At 53.7% G+C, this 12,938-nt stretch overlaps 1 protein-coding gene and 1 non-coding gene across 2 annotated transcripts in view; one reads left to right on the forward strand and one right to left on the reverse strand.

The window, feature by feature from the left end:
- IL12RB1 (interleukin 12 receptor subunit beta 1) overlaps positions 1-12,938 on the forward strand; it is a 30,555-nt gene that overhangs the window by 414 nt on the left and 17,203 nt on the right. The window contains 6 exon segments of the mRNA XM_063110079.1: positions 76-177; positions 282-427; positions 6,031-6,228; positions 7,245-7,435; positions 12,662-12,758; positions 12,760-12,886. Of these exon segments, the coding sequence (XP_062966149.1) occupies positions 76-177; positions 282-427; positions 6,031-6,228; positions 7,245-7,435; positions 12,662-12,758; positions 12,760-12,886 (861 nt within the window).
- Positions 11,767-11,840, reverse strand: TRNAI-GAU (transfer RNA isoleucine (anticodon GAU)). The gene has a single exon. It is a non-coding gene; the product is annotated as a tRNA-Ile (tRNA).

The following is a 12,938-nucleotide window of genomic DNA, read 5'->3' on the forward strand; positions in this document are numbered from 1 at the left end:
CCTCCGCCCTCACTAGGCCCGCGGATCTGGGGGTCTGGGGGTCGCTCCGCCCCCACCCCGCCGGCCGCTCAGCAGGCGCGGCGTTCCCCGCCCAGTGCGGCGGGTCTCGGCCTCCCGGCCTCTCGTGCCCCACGCCGTGCTCTCTGCCAGAAACGCCGCCCCTCACCCACATCCGAGGTCAGCCCCACCGGCCCCTCCTCCGCGAAGCTCTCCCGGAACACTCACACCCCGATGGCGCTCCCAGCCCCGCCCTCCGCCCCTTGCCCCTCCCTCTTTCTCAGCCCAGACACCCCCCGCCGCCCTTAGCCCAGATCATCATGTCCCACGACCCGGGACTTTGCCCTCTGCGGTCTTGATGGACTCACCATTCACCACCCTGCCCCCAGCTTGGGCAAAGGCCGGGGACAATGTCCGCCCTCCCGGCAATGTCTGAGTCCCGCCCCTACTGGGGCCGTCAGGGCCCTCCCCACCAGCTGCATTAACTCAGCTCCAACAAGACCAGATGGCCTGGGCTTGGGGGCCACTCTGACCCCATTCCCACGACCTCCCCCTTCTCCTCTCCCTCCACCGACCCTCTGCTCACTCCACTCAGCTACCCTGCCTCCAGGCTGCTCTTCCAATGCCAAGCTGGTTTGCACCTCAGGACCCTTGCCCATGCTGTTCTCTCTGCTGGAATGCTATTCTCCCCAGACTTTCCCGCTGGCTGACTCCTCTTGCTCTTCCAGATCTAGGCTGGAAGGGCACCTCCTCCAAGCGGCCCCCCCGTCGCACTCTGTCTCTTTCTCTGTTTAATTTCGCCCCTGCATACGTCACTTCACCACTGCTCTCCCCATGAGAACGTGAGCTCCGAGGCCAGGGTCTGGGATTGACTTGTCTCCGCATCCCCTGTGCCTCGAACAGGACCCAGAGCCCAGTAGGTGCTCAGAAAATGTTTGTTGGGTAAATCTCGCCCCCAGCTCGGACAAACGCAGCCCCCAAAGGTGGGCTGTCCACACTCACACACACCCACACCACCAGCACGAGGCAATTCTTCCCCCTCCTGGGCTTTGGTTTCTCCCATCAGTAAACAGGTGGAAGCACTGAACAAGTGTCCTCTGATCTTTGGGGACCTGAAAATGCCAACTTACAGGAACACCGATGTGACCCTGGAAGAGAGGATTTTCTACCATGTTCTCCAAAAGAAAGTGAATTCCCCATCATGGGGGGCATTCAAGCCAGTTCCAGTATACTTGGGTTGGAATTTTAGTCTGGACTCTGGATTCCAACAAATCCCCACCCAACCCCACCTTCCAAGCTGTGTGTCCTTAAGCCAGTGATGAAACTCCTCAGGAACCTCATTTGCAAACTGGCACGGGCCTCCCAGGCTGTAGTGAGTGCTCAGCAAGGCGCTTGTGAAACACTTTGCAAGCACCAGGGCAGGATCAAGACGAGAAGTATTGTCATTCTTAAACAAATTCACAATTCAGTGGCTGTTGCTGAAACGTCTGCACGCAGGACCACAGGGCCCCAGCCAGCCCACCAGACCCAGGTGAACTCACCCACGTCCCCGGCGTGGCAGGCTCAGCTCCTTCTGAAATGAGACAAAAAGGGGGATCATTCGCAGGGAGACAAGCCCTCGAATCCCTGGTCCTCTACCCACTGCACCCCCCAATCAGCTCCTTGCTTCCCCTCCTCCAGCAGATGCCTTTCCACCAGCTGTACCCTCTCTGAGGACCGCCTTCTCTTCCCTCCGGCCCTAGTTAATTGCAGCTCATACCTCGGGTCTCAAGTTCATGCATCTTTCCTCCTGGACGCCCTCCAGACTCCCAGTCTACCTCTCCACCCAGCTCCTACCCTACCTGCGTTAAAAATAATTTTATAACAGATTGGTTATATTTCTAAAGGAGTGTGTCAACAGTGGCTGAAAACTAATAATTTGCTGAGGAAAGGGAGATTTCTGAGTTGTCTTTGCTCTGCCCGCTCTCAGATGTCGTTCCCCTCCCCATTCTGAAAGCCATCCCCTCCCCACCCTCTGCAGAGGCCTGTGTAGGTTTGGGCCCCGGGAACTGGCAGGAGATGGGGGCACTGACCAGTGCTACTTTCTTTTTTTCTTGTGGCTGGCCAGTATGGGGATCTGAACCCATGCTCTCCCAGGTCGGTGACTCCCTTTTGAAGACCCTTTTAGAGCTCAGCAAGCTGACCTGCACCAACTCTGGGTGCCCTCACCATGTGCAGGGAAGAAAGTTCTAGGCTTGGGGTCCACTGTAACTCCAGAGTCCACCCTCAGACATGGTCTGCCCAAAAGGTTTTTAAATTTTTAAAAGGCTGTGTAGCACAAGTTTAGAATCTGGGGACACTCAAATCTGGGTCCGGTTCTATTATCTGTTCCTTTCTGGCTATGCAAGTGATTTGTAGCCCGGTCCTCAGTTTCCCCATCTGTAATGTGGAGGAAACATCAGGAGGGTTCCTGGGTAATAATGATCAGCCATTATTACTATTGTTGTTGTATGCTGTTGTATTATTGTGGAGCTCAACGAGGGCCTAGGAAGCTATCATAATATCTGGTAAATTTTGCACCCATGTACCGAGGCACCTACTATGCACCAGGCGCAGGGGTCGTTTTACAGGCTGGGAAACTGAGGCGCGGAGGGCAGTTAGCTCATCGCGTCTATGGGCAGGGGGAGAGCCGAGAAACTGGGTCTCAGGACCCCCCCACACACATATTGGGGCGGCCGCGTTGGGGACATACAACTATTTTTACCTCAGCGGGCTCTAGGCTGCCCACGTCCAGATCAGGGTGTTTGCCATGGCAACCAGTGACGTCATCGGCCCCCGCAGCCAATTGGAGGGGGCCGGAAGCAGCCAGGAGCGGGATGACCCGGCTGGGAGGAGTTGGCAGGGTCTCCGGGCAGGGTAGAGTGGGATTTCAAGACCCTTCGGCCTGACCCCAGCTACCCTGCGCTCAGAAAACCGAGCAGTTCAGGATGGGAGGAGACCGGCTGAAGTTTCTCTGCCTGCTTGAATACCTCCAGGGACAGAGAACTCACTACCATTCAGGGCAAGCAGCCCGATCGAGGAACCATCATCATACCATTAGGACCTCCTTTTGCCCCCTCCAATCGCTGTGGAATTTTATACCCTCTCCTCCCACTACCCCACATGAAACAGAGAAGGATTTTAATCCAGGGGTCCTAGCTGTACCCCACTCCCATCCAGCCATTTCCTTCCAAAGCTCTGACAGTCCTGGCTTGCCAGTCCGGCTTCCCCACTCCTGCACTGTGTGACTCTTGCTAAGCGACTTAACTCCTCTGTGCCTCAGTTTCCTCATTTGGAAAACAGCCTAGTTACCTAGGGTCCTGAGAAGAATCAATGAGCAGCAAGCTTAGGGCCTGGTGCTGGGGGAAGACCTCGATAAATAGGAGCTAATACAATCATGTTGTGAGGTTAGTAATAACCACCAGTTTATTATTTATTTATTTATTTATTTATTAAAAAGATGACTGGTAAGGGGATCTCAACCCTTGGTTTGGTATTGTCAGCACCGTGCTCAGCCAGTGAGCTAACCAGCCATCCCTATACAGGATCCGAACCCATGGCCTTGGTGTTATCAGCACTGCACTCTCCCGAGTGAACCATGGGCCAGCCCATAACCACCAGTTTAAATTGCCTTCCAAAATACAAAAAGATGTGAAGTGGCTAAAAGAGGTGAGGGAAAGCTGGCAGCCCCCTGCCAACACTCTGCAGGAAGCTGGACCCACACAGAACTCTCCTAGCACCACCCCCGGACCCTCCGCTCCCCACACCATCTGCTGCCGCCCCCTCTCAGCCGGCTGTTCCTCAGGGAGTGGCTCCCACCCAGACAAGGACTGGTGGGTGCCTCGACCCCCTGGAACTGCCCTTTAAAGATAATATTTATGGTCTCCCCATCTGTGCTCAATGTGGCTGGGTGATGCTCCCTGCCACCCCAAGCCTCAGCCCCACCCTGAGGAAGCCCCAGTTTGGAAGAGACAGGGCAGGATATGGGCACCCCCATACTTGAAGGATTAGGAGGGACCTGCAGGGAGAGAAGGCCTTGGAGGCATCCAGAGAGAGGAGCCAAGGGGCTTCCTGGGGTAGGGGCATCAGAACAGCCCAGCAGGCAAGTGGGAAACAGCAGTCCAGGCCCAGCAAACAGCACGTGTAGAGGGTGGGGTGGGACTCAGCCTGGGGACACCGAGCCCCATGGGAAGTTCGCTGCCCTGGAGTGAAGCAGGACAGAGTCAGCATGGGTCACATGCCACCAGCCCGAGGGCTTCCTGGAGGAGAATATGTGGACCTGGGCCATGGGAAGCAGGGTCGCTTGGAAGGAGGCACCTTCCACGGAGTCCTCCCAGTAGCAGTGGACACAAAGTTCAGACACGGCTCTGACCACTTTCTCCACCCTGGGATGCTCTGTTTGGGAATCTGGTGTTTTGAAATTCTGTCATGTGCAAAAAAAGGTCCAAGTGGGAATGAAGAAAATTATTATAACAGTAGTAGTAATTTCCAGCTCACATTAACCGGCGCCTGCAAAAGTAACGCACAAGACAGCTTCGCCCAAACTAGGAAGGACCAGTCCCCACCTCCTCCTGTGACCCACGCTACTGCAAACTGGCGGCTCCCAGGCCAGGCCGGCCCTGTCTAAGCCCTCACCTGCATGCAGCCAACCGCATGGCTTCCATGGCCACAAATGGACAGATGTCCGTGGATACTGTCTGAGTTGGCCCCGTCAGCCCCTGACTTGAGTCCCCTGTGCTTCTTCCAGCGTTTGTGAATTGACTCTTTGATCCTCGGTTCAGCCTCCAGGAAATCTGATGGGCTCTCACCAGCAGCCTGTCACCTGTCACCGGACACTTGACAGGGGCTCCAGTTAAGGGAGCTCCAAGACTGACTGACTGATGCTCAAAGACGGAGGCCCTCAACATCTGTGCACTTTCAGGAGCAAGACCAGTTAGAATTCCAGCTCTCTGGCTTACGGACTTGTTACTTTCCCTCTCTGAGCCTCAGTTTCCCTCTCTGAAAAATGGGACTAAGAATAGCACTGACCAGTCAAGCTGTTAGGAGAATTGAATCCATGTACAGTGCTTAGCCTGTTAATATGAAGTTATTACCACTAATAATATTTTACTAATAAGTTACTAATATTTTATTATTGTTTTAACCTTCTCCCATTTGGACCTTTATTCCAGCCTCCTCCCTGGATTCCCACCACTCTTTTCGCCCCTTACTGGCTCCAGAGGAGTCTTTACAGCCCCCAAATATGAGAGTGTCCTCCCCTGCTCCATTACCTTCCATAGCTCCCCATCACCCTAGGGAGAAAGTCTAACCTTTTCAAAATCAGCACTGAAGGCCCTAGAAACAGCTGGTCCCTGCCACGGGCCAGTCACTCTCTCTCACACCTCAGCTCTAGTGCTAATAAATGGCTTCTAGTTCTAATTTCCCATACAACAGGTCGGGCTTCATGCCTCTGGGCCTTTGCACTGCTGTGCCCTCTGCCCCTAACGCCCTCAGGCACCTGGGACATCTGTCCTTATCCCTCCACCTCTATGGATGGGGGCCAGTGCTGGGTTGGTCTGGAGGGGGAGCTGCACCTGTCTCGATTCAAATGTTGATTCTCACCTACAATCTGTGAGACCTGGACAGGGGCTATGCTTCTCCTAGCCTCAGTTTCCCCTTTTAAAACGTGGGACTCATCATCAGGGAATGTTTGACACCCCCCCTTATGGAACGGGCCGCATTTTCTGACGTCAGCAGCGCCCCCATTCGCCTACCCGGAGGCGGTTTCTCTATTTTAAGAGGCCGCGGGCGGGGCTGGCGTCTAACTGGGACTTGAGGCAGGGCCTGCCCCCCCACAACACCCCGCTGCTCGCCAGTCCCGCCCGCCCCCTCCTTTCCCCTCAGGCCCCCAACTCCTGCCTCTGGCCTGGGCCCCTCCCGTTCTACTCCCCCCATACCCCCGCCACGCCCTGGGGGGTGTTTCTGACCTGCGGCTCTGCTGGCGCCCTCCCTGACCACCCCCACGTGACTCCGCAGCACCTTCGGCTGAGTTCGCAGTCCCGCAGCCCCGAGCTCGAGGCCCGCCTGCCCTACGTCCCGCCAGCCTCGGCCCCCAACCCCCACCCCACCTGCTCGGTCCTCAGCCTCTTTCATTTCCCCAAATGCCCTTCCTCCATGGCCCGCCACTCGCGGCTGCCTCCTCTGCCCCAAGGCCACCCAGCCATACTGGAGCTGGTGCCTCCACACCGCGCCATGCCTGGGAGTCCTTATCAGAGCTGACCACTCTGCGGGGTCACCGCTGCTCACGCGTCCGCCTCCCCCAGCAGGCTGGGAGGTCTGGCAGGGTGGCTCTAGAGGTTGGGGAACAACCCGCTGCCTCTCCAGAGCCGAGCACACAGCAGGTGCTCAATACACGTTCATTGGGTAAACAATGAATTCTAGGTTCTCCACCCGCAAACCTGGTGGCTTCCTAAGGGCGCGATCTAAGCCCAAGGGGGAAACGGCCAGATTTTCTAAATTCCCATTTTACCGATGTAAAACTCAGATGGGAAACTGAGGCCCAGAGAAGCCAAAGGAGTTGCCCCCACGACGACCACATTCTTACCTCCTTGTGCACGAGCGAACCAAAGCCCGAACACAAACCCGATGCCAGAGGTTAGAAACGGGGTACCCTTATAGCGAATGAGGAAACTGAGGCTCAGAGAAGCAGGGGTGCCCTTCCCCCCTAAGGTCACACAGCTAATCAGCGGAGGCTTGTGCCCCAAGAGGGATGGTTAAGAGCATCGCTTCGAATCCTGGTTGGGCGACCTGATTAGCGACTTTCCCAGACCGGAGCCTCAGTTTCCTTATCTGACAGATGCGCGCCTGGACAGCCCCAACCTCCCTGGCTCGCCGCAGGGAAGGGGTAAGCTGGGGTGGTGGCGCAGCAACGACCTGAGGCAGGTATTAATACGTGTTAATTAATATTAATGTGTCACTAGTAATAGGATTAATACACCGTGAACATATGGTGAGCTCTCAGGCTGCTGTTGCTTGCATTATTATTAGAGCAGCTGGTGGGGAGGGGCGGAGCCCTCAGTCCCTTTCTCCTATGCTCTCGCTTGGAGCCTCAGTTTCTCCATATGTCAGATAAGACCACCGCCCCCCACCCCCTTCCAACCAGGCGAAAAGCACTTTGAGAAGGGGGTGAACAGAGGGAGCGATCTGAGCGGGCCAAGCCCCCTGCCTCAGTTTCCCCGCGGGCCTCCCAGCACCCGGGCTGCGTCCACTCGGTCGCGCCCTCCGCCCGCCCTCGCAGGGGTCTCACCTGGAGCCCGCGGCGCCTCAGGAGGCTGGACTCGTCCATGGCCCGCTGGTCCGGCCGCCAGGCCCGCCCCCGGCCCCGCCCCGCCTGCCGGGCCCCGCCTCCTGGAGCCATTGGCCCCGCCGGTCAGCTGATGCGGTCCGGCCCCGCCCCCCACCGACTGGAAGGGCCCCACCCGCACTGGGCAGGCGGGCCCAGTCCCTTCGGGCCCGTTCTGGTCCCCCAAGCACAGAAGTAAACATTTTGCAAGGAATCCTCCCAGAACTAAGGGAACATTACTCATCCCCATTTTGCAGATGAGGAAACTGAGGCTCAGAGAGGTTAATCAATGTGCCCTTCGCACACAGCAGGACTGGATGAGGTGAGTGAGGTGCTCGCCTCTGAGCAAAATTTAAGGGGGTTTTCAAGACTCAGCAATCAAAAGAAATATCATTTTAATGTAATATTTTTGAAAATCAAAAATTTGGGCTGGCTGGTGAGGTTAGAGCATCGTGCTGATAACGTTAAGGTCAATCCCTGTATCGGGCAGCGGCCAAAATAAATAAAACAAAATAAAACAAATAAATAAAAATAAGTGAAAACATTCATGATAAATAAAATGTCAAAATTTATTTTTGCTTTGTTTTTGGTGGCTGGCCAGTAAGGGGATCTGAACCTTTGACCTTGGTGTCATCAGCACCATGCTCTACTGAGTGAGCTAACCGCCAGCTCTAAAACATCAAAATTTAAAAGCCGGGATCAGATCTTGTTCTTGCACTGTGCTTCCTTACTCCCCTCACCCTAATCCTGGCCCTGGTGCCAATAAAGGTTTATTTACAAAAACAAGTGGCCATGTCATTGTCAGTTTTTGTTTTGAGGACAGCTACCTTTACTGAATGTTGTCTGAGCACCACCTCTCACAAGTATTTGAAGGTGATTGGCCCCACTTTGCAGAAAGGGAAACCGAGGCTGGAAGCAGCCCAAAGTCCCAAGATAGTTCTTTCCCTGGAACTCCCACTGTCTCTGCAGTTGCAGATGTCCTTGGCTGCCCCACTGTTCAACCTGGGCATGAGAGTATGTTTTCAGGCTGGAGGGGACACCAGGACAGGTCATTGGGCCCAGTTGTCTACAAGGTGCTGTAGAATCCCACGCAGTTATGGTGGCTCAATGGAGCAAGTAAAAATACAGGAAGCGGAGGGAAAACTTATTTTTCTTATGCAATTTTAAAAATTGACATATAATGCACATACCATAACATTCACCCTTTTAAAGTGTACAGTCCAGTGTGTTTTTTTTAAAAAGCATAGTCACAGAGTTGTGTAAGCACCACCACTAATTCCAGAACATTTTCAGAAACCCTGTACCCATCAGCAGTCACTCTCCATCTCCCCTCATCCCAGGCCCTGGAAACCATTAATTTGCTTTCTGTTGCTTGGATCAGCCTATTCTGGACATTTCATGTAAATGGAATCATATATCATGTGGCCTTTTGTGTCTGGCTTCTTTCACACAGGGTAATGTTTTCAAGATTCATCCCCATTGTAGCAAGTGTTGGTAAGTCATTTTTTTAATGGTTAAATATTATTCCATTGTATGGATGTACCAAATTTGTTTATCCACTCATCCATTGATTTGGCTTTTTCCATTTTTTTAGCTATTTTTCATAGAGCTCCTATGAACATTGGTGTACAAGGTTTTGTGTACATATGTTTTCAGTTCTCTTGGGTATATACCTAGGAGTTGACTTCCTGGGTCATATGGTAATTTACGTTTTAAATTTGTAAAAAACTTCCAGACTGTTTTCCAAAGCAGCCACCCTGTTAAATATGAATTTCAATAAACCACAAATATTTTTTCAGTATAAATATGTCCCCTACAATACTTGGGACATGGTTAGGCTAAACAATTATCTGAAGTCCTAATTTAGCTGGGCATCCTGTGTTTTATCTGACAACCCGACATTAAGTGAACTTCAGGTTGCTGTTTGCTCACCCCAAGTGATGTGAAACTCAGGTCCTGTAATGGCCAACTCTTCTGACTCTGGCTAGTTCAGCTCTCCTTTGGTCCAGGCTGGAGTGGGCATGTGACCCAGGGTCATTCATACACCTCGGCCACTGTGGTTGGTTCAAGGTGGACACATGACTCAAGCTCAGCCAATCAGAGTCTTCCCTGGGATTTTGGCTGGAATACTGGGGAAAGAGAGGTTCCCTGAACCAGTGGTGATTGGACTAGGCAAATGGGAGAGCCACCAGAGAGGTCTCAAATGCCCCTGCTCCATCTGGAGAACTCTTGCACAGAACTCTCTCCCCAAGTGACCCCACAATGTGCAACAGGGAGTATTTACTAATTGACAATGAATGAATGAATGCATGATGCAATTTTCCATAATGAACACTTATGCATCCTTCAAAATTCACTTTGAATTCTCTTCAAGAAGCACCAGGGAGCATTTATTGAATAAACAAATACATTTTTTCTTGTAAACTTCTACATATCCATCAGCACCCCTCAACATGCCTCAACACTCCTTATACTCCTCAAGTGAGGGCCATCAGGATGTGTAGTTGTTGAATGGACTTTTTTCTTGGTAACCTTCTGTGTATTCTTTAAAACACCCTCAAATGATCCTCTGGAGGTACTAGAAAGTCCTGGTTGAATGACAAAAACTGTTCTTATTGACGAATGGTGACTGTAAGTGTGTTTGTTAAATAAACAAACAGATTTTCTTTTTGCAAACTCCTACTCATCCTCCAACACCCTCTTTAGATGCCCCTCAAGGACATGAGGGTCTCTTGGCCACATGGAGGGAAGACCAGCTTTCCTCCAGCTGCGATCTCGATCCCTGAAAAGAAGGCAGAAGCCGAGTGGGTGGGGAAGTTCTGTGGTTCCTCTTGTCATGACTTCTGGGCCCCTGGGACCACATCCTTCCTGCTCCCCCCACCAGCCTGTGGGGCATGTGAAAGTGGGGCAGTCCTGGGAGCTTATCTTAACTGAGCTTCTGGGGCAGCTGAAAGGGGCCAATAAGGGGCACATGGGCCTCCTGGAGTAGGCAGCAGGCAGGCTGAGGGAGGGGGGAGGAAGGGAGGTGGCCAGACGAAGATGTGGCATCAGGAAGGTGGGATGTGGTAAACCTCAGGGTGAACATCAGGCTGTGACCTAAATAGGGGTAGAAATGCTACTTCACGTGTTCCTGAGAAGTCCCCCCCCACCTCGTTCACACACCTGCCATGGCTCCCCAGTGCCCTTGGAGAAAGTCAAGTCCTTCAGCCTGGTGCTCAAGGCTCTTGCCCACTTTACCAGGTTTATTTCTTCTGATTGAGCCCCAGACCCACCATGTTCATCGTGGTGTTTCTCAAAGCATATCCGCTGGACTTTTGCCACCACTGTGGCCTCTGCCGGGCATGCCCTTTAATTCTCTAAATGCCAGCTCGAGTGCCCCCTCCTCAAGGCAGCCCTCCCTGCTCCACCTTGGAGCACCCCGGCCTCCATCCCTTCCTGCACCCAGCCGGGCCCTGACCTTAAGGGGTTGGGGACGTCTGTGACCAGCTTTGTGTTTCCCCCTGTTTCTCGCTCCCTGGATGTTTTCCCATTGGTTCCTCTGACTTTGGGGGCTTAGAAAGAGACGAGATGAGGGCGGAGGCCACTGGAGGGAACCAAACACAGTGACTGATCATACCTGCAGGCTGGTGGGCAGCATTTGTGCGAGCCAAGCCCTCTATCCTTCATCCTTGTGACAGCCCATTGTGCAGGTGGGGAAGCTGAGGCCTGCGAGGGCCAACTTTGGTGGCGGTGGAGGAGCCATGGGACATGGGCCTCACTGCCAGAAGGGTGAAACCCAGCCCCACTGGGGGTTGCTGGAACCCGCCTTGTCACCTCCAGCTGGGCCTCAGGTGGTCTGGGCACCTGTGGGCTCCATCTCCCCATCTGTGAAATGGGGCAGGTGATGATGTCTTCTGGAATGGGGGGACAGTATCTCAGGATGGTCAAGGAGGGCTATGAGTTTGCCCTTATTTCCAACTATCTCTTCCATCTTTATGTTTCTCTCTATCCCTGTCTCTCATATCTCTCTCTCTGTCTCTGCCCCTCCCCTGGGCCATGCACAGCAATCCTGCTGCTCATCCTGCCCCCTTGCCCTCGCCTGGGCCCTGTGGCCAGAGAAGGCTGTTCTGTGTGGGGTCATGGGGTCCCCGTCCCCTCTGTGCCAGGCCCAGAACACTGCCTCTTTGTCTTTAAGGCACTGACCTCACAGCCTGCTGGGTGCCTGACCCTGGCTGGCCCAGCTGCCCTCAGGACCAGACTCCTTGGAGGAGGGGCCTCCTCCCAAAGGCTGAGCCACGTGGGCTGACCCTGCCTGCCTGTGCCTCAGTTTTCCCAGATACCCTCCCCTAGGAGAGACCCCCTGATCCCCTCCCTCCTCACTGCCCCTGGACTCTGTGAGCATTTTTTGTTTAGGTGAAAGTCACATAACCTAAAATCTTTTTTTCCGTGGGTGGCTGGTACAGGGTTCGAACCCTGGACCTTGGTGTTATCAGCACCATGCTCTCACCAACTGAGCTAACCAGCCAGCCACTTACATAACCTAAAATCTTAAAGTGAACAATACAGTGGCATTTAGCACATTCACAGTGTTGTACAACCACCACCTCTAGCTGGTTCTAGAACATTCTCATCACCCCAAAAGGAAACTCCACATACATCAGCAGTCACTCCCCACCCCCTTCCGCCAGCCTCTGGCAACCACTAATCTGCTTTCTATCTCTATGAATTTTGCCTATTTTGGACATTTCACAAAAATGGAATCACACACTGTGTGGCCTTTCGTGTCTGGCTTCTCTCATTCAGCCAGATGTTTTAGGTTCATCCACGTTATAGCATGTGTCAGAGATTCTCCGTAGATATTGTGGGACTTTGCTGACAGCGCGGAGAGAGGGTCAGAAACCCAGATACCCAGAGGCTGAAAAATGAAACATGGAGAATAGACTAAGTTGTGTCTTAAGGAAACAAGGAGATCTTTCAGGAACTGGGACCCAGGGTGCCCAAGGCTGTAGCTTGGGAAACAGGGAGGTGGGCATTTGGGGGGACTCCATGTACTACGAGTGCTTCATAGCGATTTGTTGGAAGAATGATTTCAAGACATCTAAGGGCACTGGGTTTCCACTGAGCTCCTGTGTCTCAAAAGCTGGCTAGAGGGGACCAGAGACCTGGCCAAGGTCATGGAGCTGCAGGTGGCCCATGGGGATGGCACCTGAGTGTAGTGCTCTGGTCTGGGGCCCAGCAGGGCAGACCCCTAGATGCAGGGCCCGGGGTCTGACTTGCCCCGAGGGTGGGTTTGCTGCCCAGGTGAGGCCACCACCACTGAGCTGATTTGCTGGGTTTCTCTTTCAGTTTCATTAGCCCTAGGAAGGGCTGTGACATTTTACTTTTTTTTTTTTTTTTGTCTTTTTTCTTGCTCAGCTTCAACGTGTTCCGGGGCAGGGACGGAGGTGGCTGGGGCCCGCTGGCAGTGGCGCAGGGGCTCCCCTAGGGCTGCAGGCATCTGCTTGGATCTGATGGGGTGGCCGGTGGCCAGGCTGGCCCCCCTCTTCCTCCTCCTGATGTCCAGGCAGGGTGGTGAGTCCCCCACCCTGGTGCCACGGTTCCTTTTGCTGGGGGCGGGGTAGTG

Source organism: Cynocephalus volans, chromosome 10 (genome assembly GCF_027409185.1).
Source record: "Cynocephalus volans isolate mCynVol1 chromosome 10, mCynVol1.pri, whole genome shotgun sequence".
NCBI classification, from domain to species: domain Eukaryota; kingdom Metazoa; phylum Chordata; class Mammalia; order Dermoptera; family Cynocephalidae; genus Cynocephalus; species Cynocephalus volans.